Here is a 19,014-nt window from a genome sequence, read left to right as displayed (position 1 = left end):
CCAAGATTGCTGTTTTTGCATCAGATTGTGCCAAGAGTATGTTTATTATGGTTGCTTGACCCTTTGACAGTGATTACAGCCTGTGAGAGCCTGAATGAACTTGACAGAGACACTTGTAAACTTGGTTTGAGGTTTCAGTGCGATGAGGTCGTTGTTTCTGTTTGGATAGTTCTTGAGCCGGCCACCCCCGTGATGGTGTACGGCGTAGCTGGATACAGGCAAGGTGGGTCCATTTGGGCAGCCCGGGTGTCACGCCCCGGATTACACTTTTCCCGGGCGCGCCGACAAATCCGCCGTATACAAAGAAATTTTCCCTGTATACGAAGCGATAGCTGTACCTGTAAATCAAACACTACTACGAACAGTAGTAGAGAGCTGCTAGAGAAAACAGAAGCTAAACAAACTGAGTTTCATATACATAGTCCAAATCCAAAATACAAAGCTACTCGCACTGGCGAGTTAAGTCCACTATGTACATAAACTTGAAACAAAACATCTACCTGCAGTAGGGGCACCTATAGCTCAGCACGTCGGGTAGGGCTCTAACTCGCGACGCCCTTGCCTCGATTCTGATCCGCGGAAGGAGCAGCAGCCGAAACCTGTGGCTCTGCAAAACAGGGGTAACAACTGGGCGTGAGAACTAATGTAAAAATAAGTATTCCTCAGTGGGTACCGCCCAAAACAACATCGGTCCACCCACTAAGTCTACAGAAGGGAGCAAGAATAGCCAAAAAGCAGGAAATAAACTCAACCGCTACAAACACTATACTATCATGCTCTACACTAACCAACTATAGGAAATGTCAAATCTGACCCAATCCAATCGGGACTGTAGACATACCCGTCCCTGAGACTGTGAACACACCCGTCCCTGCCCAGTTGCGACTATCAGGCTCTATCCACACAACTGGTCCGTGGAGAGCAAGTCCAACCGGCATGAGCGACACCAACGCGAAAGCACAAAACCTGACTCCGGAGTGGCACTCGTGGGCGCTACCCAACCGAGTATGCAGCGTATCTCTGTCGAGCTCAATCAGGCTCCAACTAGCCAAAGTCAAGTGAACAGGGTCAAAACAGGTCTACAAACCAAACCCACGTGCCCTCGGCACAATCTATGACCAAAACAAGAATCTGGGTCCACCGCTAACCCGAACGGCACCCAACGACCCGAAACAGCCTAAACTCTGCTGAAAAATAAGCTCGGCATCCCAGCACGAGCGTAAATGCCTTCTAAACTATCTCAGGTATCCATCGCATTGATGCTGCAACGATACAATCGAATCACGGCTCCTAGAGCTAAATCTGGTAGTTTAAGCATATGACGGGTCAAAACGCAGGTTTTCTCCTAAGTCAAATTTCAAGTCCAACATGTAAAATTTAAATATTCATTTCAGCATGCTTCTACATTCATATTACATTCAAGATGCTAATCGATGAATTAAAGCATGATATACAAAAATCGAACTATACACGTCGACTAAACATGCACTTAGGAGCGAAACCGATGATACACCCACCTCTAGTGCAATTCCTGGCAGCAAGATGGTCTCGGATCACAAGCAACACTGCTGGAAACACCTCCAAACCAGCAACAAAGTCCCTCAAGATCTGGATTTACAATTCACCCAAAAATCCAATAAAAACCATCAATTTACCAAAAATTTCAGCACTTAAGCTTAATTATCTCAATTCCAATGTCAAAACTCACCTAATGATCTCCAAATCGGGTGAGGACAGATCCAAATCCAGCAACTACTGATGGGTGATCAATCTCAGGTCCAAAATTCCACTGCCTACAAAGTTAGCATCAAGAAAAGCTCAAAAATTCCAATTTCAGCTCAAAATCAACAACAGTCCAGAAAAGCCTCAGTTCGACCAAGCTAACCTCAACCAAAATTTGCAATTCAGGACTTCGTGGATTCCTCTGGAAGTCTAGAATCCAGCAAATTAAGTTTCGTCAAAATCCGACCTTCCTACGTCGCGCACGAGCCAAAACACTGAAGGTCGTCGCTGAAGAATTGTAGAATCAGCACTCCATCAAGCTGGATCAATGGAAATTTGATGCAAATTGAAGCAAATCCGAGGGTAGAGATGCTAAAAGGGACTTCTCTGTGAAGAAGGGAGGAAAAGAGCTCACCAGGGTCACCTTCCATCTATTTATAGGCTGCTGGAGGGATAAGATAAGCCCCAAGAGAAAACAGCTGCTATCCAGTACTCATGCAGAAACGGGCATTTCTGGGCGCCCGGAACCATGTTCTGGGCGACCAGAACATCCCGACTGCACAAATCGGGCTCCTCGGACTCTCCGCTCGCGGTGTGCTGCGCCCGTAAATGGCTCCGGCGGAACTCACCTACCGCCTGCCACGCGTCGAAGCAAGCGATATTCACGATGTCGAATTTTCGGACCCACATCTGGGCGCCCGGAACATGGGATCCGAATTGGCTTCCAGTTTCAGTTAAATTCAACACTCGTTTCTGGGCGACCCTAAAAATGTTCTGGGCGCCCGAATCTGGTAAAACTCCAGTTTTGCTTATTTGAGTGCGTCGAGTCCAATTCTGCATCCAATTCGTGCAGAATTGACTCCGACTCAGTCCGACACTCTCCAGAGATGTCGACCAGTCACTAATACTGAAGCCAACCCTATCCAAAGCTCAGGAACACTACACCGGGTGAGGCAGTTAGTGATACTTTTCTTTACCTTCAGTGAGGTTGTAACGTGAGTGGAGTCACAGCCGTCCTGTTGAACCTTTCTACTTGGACCGACTACCCTTGAGATACGGTGTAGTCTAGTTAGGCGAGACAGGTATATTCACAGTCTCTCGAGAGTTTTCTCCACCGGCTACTCTTGAGATACGGTGTAGTCTAGTTAGGCGTGATGGGTGTATTCACAGTCTCTAAAGAATTTTCTCCACCGGTTACTCTTGAGCTACGGTGTAACCTAATTAAGCAGGACGAGTGTATTCACAGTCCCTAGAGAGTTTTCTCCATCAGCTACTCATGGGGTAGTATACGGGTTCGCTTCGACAGGTGGGATGGGTGTGTTCACAGTCCCTAGTAAGATTAGGTCAGGACTTGCATTTTTCTACAGATAGTTAGTGTTGGATCACGATAGTATAGTGGCATATAGCTGTAGAATTGTTCCAGCTTCCTTTACTATCTTTGAGCATAGTTCTGTAGACTTAGTGGGTAAGCCGTCGAGGTCGGTAGCGCTACCCACTGAGGACTACTTCTTTTTGCAGTAGTTCTCACACCCAATTGTTGAAACCTTTTACAGAGCCTTCTTCTTCGGCTGCTGCTGTTGCGGATACAGGTCGTGAAAAGGGAGTCGCGTGTTAGATCCCTTCCCATTTTGCTACTGATCTAGAGACATACCAGCTACAGGTAGTGTTGGTTTTGGTTCTTATACATACTGATGTTAGATTCTCGCTGGAAAGAGTGTTATATATTTGGAGACTATATATGTATAGAGAATCTGATATTATTTATATATGATTTTCTGCTTAGCAGCTCTATACTACTAGTTGTAGTTTTGTATGATTACAGGTACAGGCACAGCTATCGCTTCGTATACAGGAGAAATTCCTTTGTATATGGCGGATTTATCGGCGTGCCCAGAAAAACGAGTAATCCGGGGCGTGACATATGAACTATAATTAGCAATAATATAACTATAATTCGCCACATATTTTATTTTTTTGCAGTATATGAATTTATAATATATATTAATATTACCATATTTGATCTCGAATTCAAATTCAAATCCAAATTTGAAATATTATCCACATTCGAATCTGGGTTCGATAATATTATAAAAATAATATCCGAATAGAAATCTGAATTTGATGGGATGTATAATTTTGATATCCATATTTGAATCCGATCGAATTCGGTGTCATATTTAATCCGAGTTTACCTGACCATTTTCATCCCTGCACGTGCAGCATAGTTTGACCAAAAATGGAGTACATATATAATTTTACTAGCTTTTGTTGTTATTTATATATGTTTCACCCCAGATGTTATTTATATATATTTTTCTGTTTAGCAGCTTTATACTACTAGTTGTAGTTTTGTATGATTACAGGTACAGATACAGCTATCACTTCGTATACAGGAGAAATTCTTTGTATACGGCGGATTTTTCGGCGTGCCCGGAGAAACGAGTAATCCGGAGCGTGACATATGAACTATAATTAGCAATAATATAACTATAATTCGCCACATTTTTTATTTTTTTGCAGTATATAAATTTATAATATATATTAATTTTACCATATTCGATCTCGAATCCAAATTCAAATCCAAATTTGAAATATTATCCACATTCGAATCCGGGTTCGATAATATTATAAAAATAATATCCGAATAGAAATCTGAATTTGATGGCCAATGTATAATTTTGATATCCATATTTGAATCCGATCGAATTCGGTGTCGTATTTGATCCGAGTTTACCCTGATCATTTTCACCCCTGCACGTGCAGCATAGTTTGACCAAAAATGGAGTACATATATAATTTTACTAGCTTTTGTTGGATTACTTGTCACTTATATAGTAAAGCATCTTATGTGTTTGCTTAAATGGGTTAGCATTTTGCTCTGTGGCACGAGGTTAGGTTGTGTCAATTCACGTTCGGAATGGCGGGAGGCCAGATCGGGCTGAGTCATATTCAAAATAGCATGAAGTTGATTGGACCGAATCACAATCGATATTTGTGGGTGTTGTGTCTGTATGCTTTAACTAAATTGATTGTATATTTCTAACAGCTCGAGCATTTAGAATTAATGGCAAGCGACAATAATAAGACAAGTAGTATCGGAGGCAGAGGTCACAGATTCGATTCTTGCATGCTACGAATATGTGCAGGTGATTTAAGCCAGTATCCTGTCCTGTGACACTGGTCGGGTTGGGACTAATCATTTTCGAAGTGGCGTGAGGCTGGTTGGGTCAATTACAATCGAGACCCGTAGGCACTGTATTTGTGCAGTTTAAGTGAATTGATTACGTATTTCTAATAAACTTTTGACACTAATGATTAGTCCCAACGATTCAGCACTATGGACTCTTTGGTTGCTTGCATTTTAAGCCAGGATATACATAATATATCAAAAAATTTTGTTTGGTTTCCGATGGTTGCAATTGCATCCACAGTTCGATTCTGCAGTTGAAGACCAACCAGCAGACTCCTGTTTTCGAACAAAAACCGAACCAGACATAGTTGGAAATGCAGCTTGCAGTTCGTGAGTTCGAGGATAATTTCACAGGTACTTTTCTAATTCTCAGAAACATTATAGATATTCTTTGCAAGAATTTAAGTACAGTAGTATGGAATTGTGTTGATACGTACCAGTCATAAAAAATACATATGTGATGATACATAATGATATAAAATATTTATTTTATTTAGCAACCAAATATTCTAATTACTTAATTATTATATATTTTTATTAATTCTTTCAAACTTTATTAAGAAATTTACTTACTAATTTTTTTTTAAAAAAATTTGAACTGTGTTATCAGCAGGAAGGCTGTATTATACTGATATTTTATTGTTGGCACGGTGGATACAGCCTATATTTATGGGCACTTAAATTCTTGATACTTTGAAAATTTTACCAAACTTTTTTTTTCACTAAGACCCCTCCAAGTTTTAGTGTTTTTTTTTTGTATTTGTGTTTTTCATTGAGATTTCTTACTCATGCATTTGATAAAATTTTAATCTTAGTTGATAAAAATCACTTAATTGCATAAAAAAAAAAAAGAGGAAAAATTTTTAAAAAAAACTCTTAAGTTGAGAAGGTGTAATAAAAAAAAAAAAAAGTGAAAGGTTACCATTTAGAATGGGCATTTTTACATTTTTATTAAAGATGGGTTTTTAATTGAATTGTGACAATCAAAATATCTTTTGTTTAAGATACATGAGTTTTTTAAATGGAATTTAAAGCTAATTAGTATATTGCTCAACTTTAAGAACTAACCATAATCTTAAATTATTAGGTTAATTTCATAAGCACCCTCCTGCGTAGCTATAATTATGTAAAAAATTCCAAAATTTATTGCTCAAATTTAGTAAAGTCATTAAATCTACCCAGAGTACGATAATTAAACTCCCTAGTATGGTTATTCTCAATTTTAAAAGGGATTCATAAAATTAATTAAGTTATCCCATAGGGGTATTGGTGAAATTATTTCTAAACAAAATATCAATGAGAGGAAGCATTAAATAGATTTGAATCAGATTATTTGTTATCATAAAAATCATAATAAAATTATCAGACTCACCGACCGCAACTAGCGCAGTTGGCGAAAGGCTTAATGGCTGGTACCCGAGATCTCAAATTCGAAGCCTTTCATTGCTTCACATTAATTCCTATCCGACATTTAAACAAACAGATATCTGCAGTATTATCCAAAGATCAAACTAGTAGGAAACAAGCTTCGAAGTTTATATTAACATTTTCACCTATGTGAAAAGAGTTATAAAGAGAATCGTAGAATTGTAAGGATGCTATAAGTAACTCCACTATAAAAAAGAAAAAAAAAATATTTACAGTATTATCCAAAGATCAAACTAGCTAGTAGGAAATAAGTTTAGAAATATATATTAACGCTTTCACCCATGTGCTTAATGGATACGAAATCAGAATTCAGAAATATATATTAATACTTTCACTCACGTCCTAGTGAATATGAAAGGCACCTAGAATTAATTGACGGTCCGAGTCCTCTGCTACCCACCACAGACATTCATTTTCCCTTCACAATTTAATTTTTCAATTTGGTCGCACCGCGAAGCTGTCGGCGAGTCGTAAATCCGAACCTAAGTTGATATAGATTTCGAGTCATATCTAACAATATCCAACAAATTAATCTAATAGAAAATTGGTCTAAAAAAATATATTAACAGACAGTTCCAAATAAAGAACAAAATACAAGTCGATATGCTTAAAATGCCTCACACTTACATATTCTCAAGCAACCTTAGGTAATCTTAAGACCTATACAAGACTTAGTCGAAGAGACTACTGAATATAAAATATTTAAAATATTGCCTTTTGATAATTTAAATTTTTTGGACGCAAACAATTATTTCACATTATTTAACATAGTGTCAGAGTATGGCTTAATCTTTTAGGCCCCATTTGAAAGTCAGATAACTTATTCAGCATAAAAATTTTCTAATGTGATTGTACGGAAGGAGTTTGATTTATTCTCCTTAAAAAGTCTCGATATTTATAAGATAGTGCATATTACCTACGAGGTGATTTGTCGTATAGTATCTAATTTTAGATATTTGATCGCACTTCTTATCTATCGCATATTCAAAATTTTTAAATAAATTATGAAAATATACCGAACAAAATATTTATCCATCCCAAAGAGGCCTTCAGATTGTTTGATTAGGTCCCAGAAACAAGAGATATATCCCCCATTTTATACCTAAAAATTGGAAAAAAAAAAAAAAAAAACTTGAACAAAAAAGGTTCCTACACTCCGTGGACAATTTGGACTTCATCAAGGAACCTTTAGGTTATAGGCTCTAGCTCATGTGTAACTGATACATTGCAATTTACAAAATAACTCCTTTTAAAATAATGATTAGTGCCTAATTAGTTCGTGTATATGCATGATTTGAGAGTGAGAGAGAGAGGTTTGGTGAGTTAGAGAGAGAGAGAAGTTTGGTGAGTTAACTTTTAGGGCTTGTTTGGTATTGAGTTCTATCTAATACTATTAGATAAAACAGAGTTGCAGCAAATGTATATATAGATTTAGGACTCCCCCTTTTGGTGTCCATGTCATTTTTTTACTTAATTTTTTAAATACTAATTCTATATAATTTGATCCCTTGGAGAAAATGTTTTTCTTTTATTATTATAGTATGTTATTTTACAATACATTTGGCTCAGTAATAAATGGCGATTTATTTTAAAAAATTAAAGACAAAAAAGGTTATTTTCAAGTTTTTATTTTTATTGTCAAGTAAAAACGTTAGATGAAAAGACTGCCGGCAATTCATTGTCTATTTTGACATTTTTGATATACAAATTTCTATTTTAGAAAATAAAAAACAAATATAATACCAAACGTGACTTTATTTTTCTATTTTTTGGTGGGACTATAAAAAAATATATTATATTTGACTCAGCGCGACATATGTAATATGATATTATTTACTAAAACATGCGTTAGAGAATTTTTCTAATGAAAATTTAAAAACAAGAATTAAATTTAGTATGAAGTGATAAAAAGCACTTGGATTTTCTTTTCCTTTTGAAGTTGTTGCAAAAATTAGTCACACACAAATAAATTTTCCTGAAAAAAAAAAAAAAATTTGATAGAAAAAGATGATCATCATGTGAGTGACATCATTAACTCTCTTTTGTCAAACTAAGACTTCGGCGCAGCCCACATGAGGGCCCACAAATAGAACTACTTTTGATGAGCTTTTATAATTATCCATAATTTTAGGGAGCAAAAATAATACAAAAATCCCTAAATTTAAGCAAACTTTTACAAAGAGATATCTCAACTTTTAGTTTTAATAATAAGAGATAATTATCTACATATCTCTTAAAACTTCTAAAATATCTTATATACCTTTACTTTTTTTTTTTTATTTCGAATATACCACTCGTATATTTCTCTACTATAAAAAATAACTTTGCTGTTTGTATCCGTTAAGTCATCTCGGATTAAACCTGTGTGAAATTTTTACTAGAGTTAAAATGAAATCAAAATACCTTTTTTGTCTCTAAATTAAGAAAAAATAAAAAAAAATTACTGACGGTAGAAATGTATATTTGAAAGGATAAAAAGTTAAAATATATTTTACACCTAATTTAAGGGCAAATAAGAAAAGTGAGTGACGGTAGAAAGATATATATGGAAGGAAAAAAGTTCAAATTCCTTTTTTATCTCTAATTTCAAGCACAAATAAGAAAATTGGTGACAATAAAAAAGAACATTTGAAGAGCAAAATAGTAATTTTATAAAAATAATGGCTGTTTCTAATAGTTCACAAACAGAATTTGGTTCTAGGGGTCTATTTGAGAGAACTTGAAATAATGTTAAAAATATATTTTTTAATATTAGCTTTCTAAACATGATAAATAAAAATGGCTAGAACTTTTCGGGACATATAATTAAGCAATTGCATGCCCATAACAATAAAACTCTATAAACTTTATCAAATAGTTTGATAAGCCCTTATCCTCGATCTAACTAATAACACGATCATTTTGATTCATTATATTCACGCATGTAATGTTATAAAGCTGTAAAAAATAAAGAAATTTGTTCACCATATCCTAACGCATATATGAAGGAAGTAAAAAAATTAAATAGCTTCATCTTATTCCTCAATACTGATAATTATCATAATAGGTAAATTAAAAGTAAATTGCTTAATTTACGTTTTAAAATTAGACAAAATCATGTGCAAAATATGCAATTATAAACAAGTGCTCAATTTGTAATTTCGATTGAACAGAAGGCTTATTAATTAGAGAGTATTAAAATGCCGAAATTAAAAGTTCACAAATCCACTTGCAAAAGCTAGCGCTAAAATTTAGGAGGTCTTTGTACAATTTTTTTAATATTTTTAGAGAAATGCTATACGTACATCAAGAAAAAAAATTGGCGAGAGTGTACATCTTATATTTTTGCATCTAAAAACCAATTAAGAATTAACCTTTATCTTGTCGATTTCTTTTAAAATACTAAATATTAATGCAGTTTCTAAATACACCTTTTGAAATATACATATATATATATATATATATATATATATAGAACTAGGCTAATATACTATTAATAGCACCAAGTCATTGGTGCTACCAAGTTTTTAGCCATTGAATTAAGAGATATGCGGTTAGGATGATGTGGGCCTCCAAGAGTTGAGTGGGTGGTTGGTTGAATAGTATGATCTAACGGGTGAAATTGATCAAAAGGGTAGATCTAACGGCAGAAAACTTGGTAGCACCAAGTGCCTCATGCTATTAATAGCATAGTAGCCAAACTCATATATATATATATATATATCTAGCATTTCTATATAATGCTTTTATGCTCCTCTATGATAATCTTAATTATTCCATGAGAGAGAGAGAGAGAGAGAGAGAGAGAAGAGAGAGAGAGAGAGAGAGAGAGAGAGAGAGGTGTACTTTGGTATCTTCTCGAATCTCAAAGCTGAGTGATCAGATGCATGCAGAGGCTGAGTGTTTCCCAAAGAAGATGCTACATTTTATGCAGAGCTAGGCTCAGTATTGGATTGGAGATCACAAAGTCACCAAGACCAAGTACCATTTAACACTGCTACTACTACTGTTACTAACAACAACAACAACAACAACAACAACACCATATTCTACATACTAGCTAGGTACTTAGCTACCTACAACAAAAAAGGGAGATCACATAACATAGCATAGCAACTAAAAGAAACTAATCAATAATGTTAATCACATGGATCCAGGAGGAGGAGAGCCGTAGTAGGAGCTGAGTGTGAGCTCCAATGAGGCTGCGCTGTGGCCGTGGCCGTGGTTGTGGCATAAGCTAGCCTGCATGTATTGCTCGGTCCAATTGGCGCCGCCGCCGTATGCTTCCTGCTCTTCTTCTTGTTCTTCTTCTTCGCCGTTCAGGACGCCACCGCCGCTGCTGCTGCAAGTCGGGAAGAGGGGAAGGGTTTCGATCTCTCGAGCGGCGGACGCTGCTGCCTGACGGTCGGGGCAGTAGTGCATCCACTGCGCTGTCGTGACAGCGACAGCGTCAGCGTCAGCTGCGGCAGTGTCTACTCCCACCCATGATGCATTGTCATTGCTCTCTCTTTCTTCTCCTATGATCACATCTCCTCCCTCTACTGCTACTCCTCCAGTCATGCAGCAGTATTCCTGAGCATTAATTGATATATAGCTGCATGAAACATTTCGTCGGGCGAAAGAGCGCACTAACATAACAAATTTTGAACGCTCGATCGATCATAATGCAAGTGGGGTGAGTGATCACTCAGGACCGAGACACAGATACATTGGCAAATGCTTAATTACGAAGTGCTTAACAACCTGCTAGTTCTTTGAGTTTCAGATTAACAAGATAACATTTTTTTTTAAAAAAAGAAAAAAAGTCAAGCATGCATACATGAAATGAAAAACCATTAGATCGACATGGAACTGCACTTACTCTGAAGCTCCTTTCTCTGATCATAGAACCCTCATATACACTGTTTTCCAGTATCTGTCCCACACCGTACACCCCCGGAGAAACACAGGGACTAGAAACACCTGCATATATATACATTCATCATTACCACAAGCTACAGCACATGAATGGTGTGTGTGTATATATGGAGGGTAAAAACTATAAAAATAAAAAAAAGGGAAAAAATTAAAAAAAAAAATTATCAGATGCGTCTAAGTGAGACAGGGTCATTCCTACTATCTGACAGTACTCAATCCGAATCTCAAAGCACCTTGACAAGAGAGGGTGCATATAAATTTCATGTCTATTAATAAATTTTAATCTAATGGTGTATATTTAAATTTGGAAATTTCTCAACGCGCCGTTGGTGCAATTAGATGGTCGAACATGTCTGATAAAAAAAAAAAAAAATTCTCCGAAAAAACTGTAAAGCCTAAAATTAAGCTGCATACGTTACACTCAGACGCGTCTGATTAAACAAACTCTTTTTCAAAAAAAAAAAAAAAAAAAAACATTATAGAGAGAACGAGGGGAAAGAAACTGAAAGAGTACGTAGTATAAGTTTGATTACACTCTTTTCTTAAAAAATGTATATATATATATATATATATATAACCGAGAGAGGGAAGGAAACTGAGATACATATATATACGTCTCACTCAGACGCGTCTGATTAAATTTTTTTGTTTTGATTTTTTAGAAAAGAATGTGATAGAGGGGGAAAGAAACTGAACTAACGGCAGCGGCGGCAGCGGTGACGGGTTTGTTGTGGGAGGGTGTGGCGGCGGCATTGGGGTCGACGGAGAGGCGCTTCTTCTGGCGCTCGCGGGCCTTGTGGTTCTGGAACCAGTAGAAGACGTTCTTGCCCTCGATCTTGCCGTATCGGCGGAGCGTGGCGGAGATGCGCTGGATCTGCTCCGACGTCGGCGACCGGATGCCGCAGTTGTAGTAGAGGTCGCGCAGGATGCGTATCTGCTCGCTCGTCGGAATCCACCGCGTGCTCGACTGCCGGCACACCATGCTGCTGCTGCTGGCACTGCTGCTGCTGCTGCCGCTGTACTTGCTGCTGTTGATCAGACCTCCTCCTCCTCCTCCTGCTCCGCCGCCTATTCCAATTCCCATTCCCATTCCCATTCCAATGGTGTTGGGGATGGGAGGAGCAGTTTCTTGGTCATGGTGCGCGTTGTATTGATAGGGCTCCATGAAAACAATACAAGGGAGGGAGACACAGAGAGAGCTTTTAGAGAGAGGAGTGTGTGTGAACTGTGAAGTGTTGTAGCTTGAAAAAGTGTGATTGGTGGAGGAGGAGGATTTGAGTGGTGGGATATATATGTACGTAGTTGTAGAGAGAGAGAGAGAGAGAGAGAGAGAGAGAGAGAATGAGTGTGAACTGTGAAGTGATGCTTGAAAAAGTTAAAGGGCAGAGGAAGAGGATTGGGTGGTGGGATATATATATATATATATATATATATATAGTTGTAAATAGAGGGTGAGAGAGAGAGAGAGAGAGAGAGAGAGAGAGAGGATATAGCTAGGGCTAGGTTGATAGGGGAGGGTGGGGGAGAGAGAAGGGCTAGGAGAACTCAAGTTAATGCACCATGTTAATGTTATTGTTCAATACACCTTTAGCTAGAATCATGTCATTGAAAAGAACAGCGATTTATACAATCAAAAATGGAGTTTAAAATTTACACCAATCTATGCAAGAGTTTAATCGATCTCTTTTAAAATTTTACTGTTAATTGGTAAGAATATTACTGTATTAGTGTGGGGATATTAGCTCTTGAATAATTAACTAAAAGAGTGTAAAATTTATACCTACTTTTTAGATGCACTGATAGCTAGCATTGTTATGTAACTACAATATTAAAATCAAAATTTAATTCTATATCAAAAACTTATAGTTATTTAAAATATATGTCATGTGGTTTGTATAATGTCTTTATTTACGCAGTTTAGTTTCGCAATTATTTAATGACTGGCTCGATACCTTTGTTGAAAATTCAATAATGTACATTGCAAGATGAACTAGTGATTGCTCTGCTAATAACATCACCATTTGAGATATTGATCAGTAAGTAAATATCAAGTACAGTGTGTGAGATATAGCAAGGATAAATAAACTAGGTGCAGGCACTAATATCTGTAGAGGCCTGTAGGTGGAGATTGAGAGGATCAGATGGATATCTTTGAGAGAGGGACTGAAGTGGACAGATGGGAAGCTTAAAAAGGGAAGGGGACAAAGAGGGGGAGTAGAAAGCTATGGACTTGGAAGGAATTGCTTGGGTGAAAAGCTATGCTTAGGTATGTAGCCATGCTACAAATTGGATGTTACTTTCTTTATGAAACAAAATCATTACAAAAGAAAGATGAAACAGTGGTGGCTCTGGGGGGTGTAAATGGCACCACCAATTAATCATCCAACTTTATTGAGTTTCATTTTCATCCTCAAACTTTCAACGTTAAATACTCAAAATAATTCTACGATATTTTTTATAGGGCAATTATTTATATAACTCTGAAAAGTTTTAAACTTTTTTATTTACTCTTTCAATTTCTTTCAAATATATTCCAATAGGTTTTGGGGGGGGGGGGGGGATCCAACTTTGTTGAGTTTCATTTTCATCCTCAAACTTTCAACATTAAATACTCAAAGTAATTCTGCAATATTTTTATAGGACAATTATTTATATACTTCCGAAAAGTTTTAGAATTTTTTATTTACTCTTTAGGGCGTGTTTGTTCGCCTCTTTTTCACCATGGAATCGAATCGAATGGGTGAATCCGTTTGTGGTGTTTGGTACGCGGAGTCCCATTCCGATTCGATTCCCAGTGGAATGGAATGCCTAATCACCCCTTTTTTCAATCCGGCCTAGGAGGCCGGATTGAAAGTTGAATCCGGACGGAATGGATATTTATTCGGATTAAATTTATTTTTTCAACTTTTTAAATTAAAATATAAGTTAAATTTTAAAAATTAAATATATAATTTTAAATTTTAATTTGAACTTAAATTAAAAATTAAAATTTAATCAAGTATTTTGAATCTAACTTATGAATTTGAATTTAAATTAAATTTTAATTTATATGAAGTTTATTCAAATTTTATTTCAAACTTAAATTAAATTTATGGATTCAAATTAAAATTTAAATTGTAATTTTAAATTTGAATTTGAATAAATAAAATTTTAGTTTCATATTTTGAATTATCCACTCAACTTCAAAGATTAATTTATTTTAAAAAAATAGATTTAAAAATTTGATATTATTTAAAAATTTTGATGTAAATTTTTAATATTTAATATTTAATTTGAATTTAAATTAATATATTATAAAGATAATGTTCGTATATTAATTTGATTACGTTTTTTATTTATATCCACCTGAACCAAACACCAACAATAGGAATGATTTATTCCGATTCCGATTCAGATGATGAACCAAACGGAATTAGGTAATGAGCCATTCCGATTCCGATTCCAGCTTATTTTGATTTCAATTGCGATTCCAACTCCGACTTCGAACCAAACACGCCCTTAATTTCTTTCAAATATATTCCTATAGTCAAATTCTGTTAGGTTGCGTTTGGTTTCGAGAACTAAATTTTCGGGGATAATTTTAATGCTCTTGAGAACAGGAAATATCCCGGTATAATTTAGAATAATTATAAATTTTCATTTGGATGCATTCAGGAATATTCTGGGGGATATCTTTAGTAGTATTTGAATAAAAAGTCTAGAACAGTTTCTAAATATATTTTAAAAATAAAATAATTTATTTATATAAGTATTTTTATAGAACAATTTAATTTATATAATTATATTTATTTTATTTTATATAATAATTTATTTTATGTAACAATTTATTTTATATTATTTATCCATAATATATGTAATGAATAAAATATAATACTAACAATATCCTTATAATTTTAATTAATAATAGTATGAATTTCAATACAAATTTAAAAAATATAATATATATATATATATATATATGAAAAAATAATTTAATATATATAATAATTAATAAAAAATAAAATAATTAAATATTAATATATAAAGGATAAAAATAAAATAAATAATATATGAAAATTTAATTAATTTATCTTATATAATAAAATTTAAATATAAATATATTATCATAAAGATAATATTATATTAATATATTTATTTATATATTTATTTATATAATAGAATAAAGAGAAAAATAAAGTTGTTCTTAGTTCACGTAGGAACAGCTTTAACGAGTTGTTCCGGAAAAACCCGCTTTGATCGGAAAAACTAGTTTTGCCCGGTTTTAGTTTTGGTTGGGTACAAATTGGGGATATATCCCCCATTATTTCAGAATATAATCCACACCAAATGCAGCCTTAGTAAACAGTTAGAAACAACCATTATTTATATAAAATTATTATTATGCCCTTTCAAATATACACGTCTACTGTCACAAAATTTTCTTATTAACGTTCCAAATATACCTTTTTGTTGTCACTAACTTTTTTTTATTTGCTCTTCAATTACAAACAAAAGAAGTATTTTAACTTCTTTTTAACTCTGAAGTGTTTTAACTTCTTTTTAACTCTCATAGTAATTAATTTAACCCGATTTAATCCGAAATGTCTTAACAGATACTAACAGCGTAGTTATTTTAATAACAAAGAAATATACAGTGGGCAAAAATGAAAAAAGATATATAAAAAATATTTTAGAAGTTTTGAGGGTATATAAGTCTTTATTATTAGAGGGTGAACAATTGTCTATACCTAGCTAGTGCTTCTATATATTTATTTTTATATCACGAATTAGTTATAATCTTCACTTGAATTAGAATTACGAGATGGGGGAAGGGCTAAAAGATTCGTATGTGTTGTACGGACATAAAGATGCAGTGGATATAAATAAATAATAATTTTTTATTCTAAAGTAAAGATTAAGATGTTACAATTTTAAAAGTTTACGAACTAAAATGAAAATTCGTTAGAAATTTAGTATTTCAGATGTTAAATTTAAAATTAATATAGCGCAATCGGTTGGTATGCCTGAACGAAGTTGGAGGATAAGATACTACTGCTAGAGAAGAAAGGCATGGGCCATGCTTTTAAGGGCATGTTTGGTCCACCTATTTTAGGTTATGGAATCGAAATGGAATTTATTAATTCCGATAATTGCCGTTTGTTTTATAGGAATCAAATTCCGATTCCCATTCCGCTTCGGAATGGAAATAGTCAAATCCATTTATGATCCAATCCGGCTTTGAATTCCGGATTGGCTCATTTCAAAGTAAACTATTCAAAATCCTCTTTCACCAACACCTACCTCCTCTCCCTTCATCACTTTTTTCTTTCTTAATCAAAATCATCTCTCAAAAATTTTAAATTTTCATTCCAATTTCCATTCCAATAATGAACCAAATATTTTTGAAGGATTCGTCATTCCATTTCCCATTCCAAACAATCCAATTTCATTTTCCATTCCTATTCCAATCATAAACCAAACATGCCCTAAAAGTATACAAACCCAGCTTTCTCTCTCTCTATAATCTATATATAGAGAGTCTGACTATGCTGCTTTCGAAAGCACCACTCACATAGTGCTTCAAATTTTTTAACCTGTGGATCAATTTTTTTGATCATTTCAAGTCTTTGGATTAATATTATTACTTTAGAGAGACCACTAAACCCTAGAGGGTCCACTATCATTCCAATCCTACAGCTCTTAATTCAAGGGCCAAAAAGTCGGAAGCACCAACTCTTTTATGTTTTCGATAGTATAATAGCTATATATATAAATAAGTTTGTCTACTATACTATCGATAGTAGCAAGCGCTTGGTGCTATCCAGTTTTCCGCCATTAAATCTATCATTTTGACTATTTTCACCCGTTAGAGCTTACTATTCAACTAACCATCCACTAAACTTTAGAGGACTACTATCATTCTAATTGCATATTTCTTAATCCAATGGCTAAAATTTATAAGCACCAATGACTTGATGCTTTTAAAAGTATAGGAGCTCAATTTTATATATAGAGTCCGGCTGGGATACTATCGATAGCACCAAAAGCTTGGTGCTATAGAGTTTTCTGCCGTTAGATTTAACCCTTTGACTATTTTTACCCGTTAGATTATATTATTCAATTTTTTTATCTAAGGGCCGAAAACCTAATAGTACCAAGCGGTTGGTGCTATCAATAGTATTCCAACCTAGTTCATATATATATATATATATATATATATATATATATATATATATATAGTTCGGCTATGGTGCTTGTAAAAGCATCAATCACTTTGTACTTGTAGGTTTTTAACCGTTAGATCAGCACTGTTGATCATTTACACCCGTTAGATTATACTATTCAACCAACCACCCACTCAACCCTAGGGGGCCCACATCATCCTAACCACATATTTTTTAATCTAAATGCTAAAAACTTACAAGCACCAATGTCTTGGTACTTTCAAAAGTATAGGAGCTCAATTATATATATATATATATATATATAGAGAGAGAGAGAGAGAGAGAGAGAGAGAGAGCTAGTCTTCTATACTATCTATAGTACCGGGGCTCCGATACTATAGTCTCGTTTTTGATCTTAGGGTATTCAAATCAACGATTCACACCGTTAAAACTGATCTAGGGTATTAAAGTTTTTAGAAATAAAATTTTATATTTTTTCGACATAATTTACTTTATGATCAAACCATTTCAAAATTGCCAATTTTCAATGGCTACTATGGCAAGTTTGGAGTTTAACGGTGTAGAAGAATCTAAATTTCTTCAAATTTTGATAGAAAATATTTTAAACTATCTAGATTAAGGATAACATTCTTGATCTTGAATTTAAAAGTCCTATTCTCAAATTATAAAAATTATTCAATTTACACCATCCATTTTGACATAATTTATTTACTAAGTAAACGATGTCTAATTTTATTCCTAAGAACTTCATATACCCTAAATTATATTTAACGGTGTGGATCGTTAATTTGAACACCCTAAGATGGAAAACAAAGCTATAGTACTGGAGCTCCGGTGCTATAGATAGTATAGACGATCAGCTCTGTTAGACTTGACCTAACATATTTGAAGTATCTAGAAAATAAATTTTGTGATTATTTTTCGATATCATTTACCTAGCAATCGAAAGGGCTCAAAATCAATAATTTTAATGGCCGTGGTGAGCCGGTTGCAAGTTTAACGGTGTAAAAATATCCAAATCACATGAAATTTTGATAGAAAATTCTTTATACAATATAAAACAAGATCAATAACTTTGATCTAAAATTTTAATGTCATATCATCATATTTTGTAAGATTTTTATTTTCAACTGTTGATTTTGAGCCTCTTCGATCACTAGGCAAATGATATCAATTTATTTTCTAGATACTTCAAATACTCTAGATCAAGTCTAATGGAGCCGATCATCGATTCGAAAGTCCGAACATCGAAAACAAAGTGGAAGCCCGGAGGCCTCCGTGCTTCCATAAGCATCCTAGCCGCACTCTATATATATATATAATACTATATTTATATATATATATAGAGAGAGAGAAGAGAGAGAGAGAGAGAGAGAGAAGAAGAGAGAGAGAGAGAGAGAGAAGAGAGAGAGAGCTGGTATGCTTCTGAAGCACGGAGCCTTCCGTGCTTCCAAGTCATTTTCGATGTTGGGACTTTCGAATCGACGATCGGCTCCGTTAAACTTGATCTAGAGTATTTGAAATACCTAGAAAATAAATTTGTAATTTTTCGATATCATTTGCCTAGTGATCGAAGTAGCTCAAAATCAATAATTTTAATGGCCGCGGTGAGCC

At 34.7% G+C, this 19,014-nt stretch overlaps 1 protein-coding gene across 1 annotated transcript; it reads right to left on the bottom strand.

Annotated features, from left to right (window-relative positions):
• On the bottom strand, positions 10,333-12,467 carry LOC109728852 (protein WUSCHEL-like). The gene is made up of 3 exons (XM_020259384.1): positions 11,933-12,467; positions 11,181-11,281; positions 10,333-10,891 (listed from the first exon to the last, which is right to left on the bottom strand). The coding sequence occupies exons 1-3, from the start codon at positions 12,399-12,401 to the stop codon at positions 10,463-10,465; spliced, it is 999 nt and encodes a 332-aa protein (XP_020114973.1). The 5' UTR covers positions 12,402-12,467; the 3' UTR covers positions 10,333-10,462.

Source organism: Ananas comosus, linkage group 24 (genome assembly GCF_001540865.1).
Source record: "Ananas comosus cultivar F153 linkage group 24, ASM154086v1, whole genome shotgun sequence".
Lineage (NCBI taxonomy): Eukaryota > Viridiplantae > Streptophyta > Magnoliopsida > Poales > Bromeliaceae > Ananas > Ananas comosus.
This window is presented reverse-complemented; position numbering and strand designations above follow the sequence as displayed.

Excerpts from the sequence above, each read along its gene's own strand:
- LOC109728852 (XM_020259384.1), bottom strand. The coding sequence starts at position 12,401 with ATGGAGCCCTATCAATACAACGCGCACCATGACCAAGAAACTGCTCCT. Across the intron at positions 11,282-11,932 it reads CGCTGCCGCCGCTGCCGTTA|GTGTTTCTAGTCCCTGTGTT; the intron begins GTTCAGTTTCTT and ends ATATATATGCAG. Across the intron at positions 10,892-11,180 it reads TCAGAGAAAGGAGCTTCAGA|GAATACTGCTGCATGACTGG; the intron begins GTAAGTGCAGTT and ends ATTAATGCTCAG.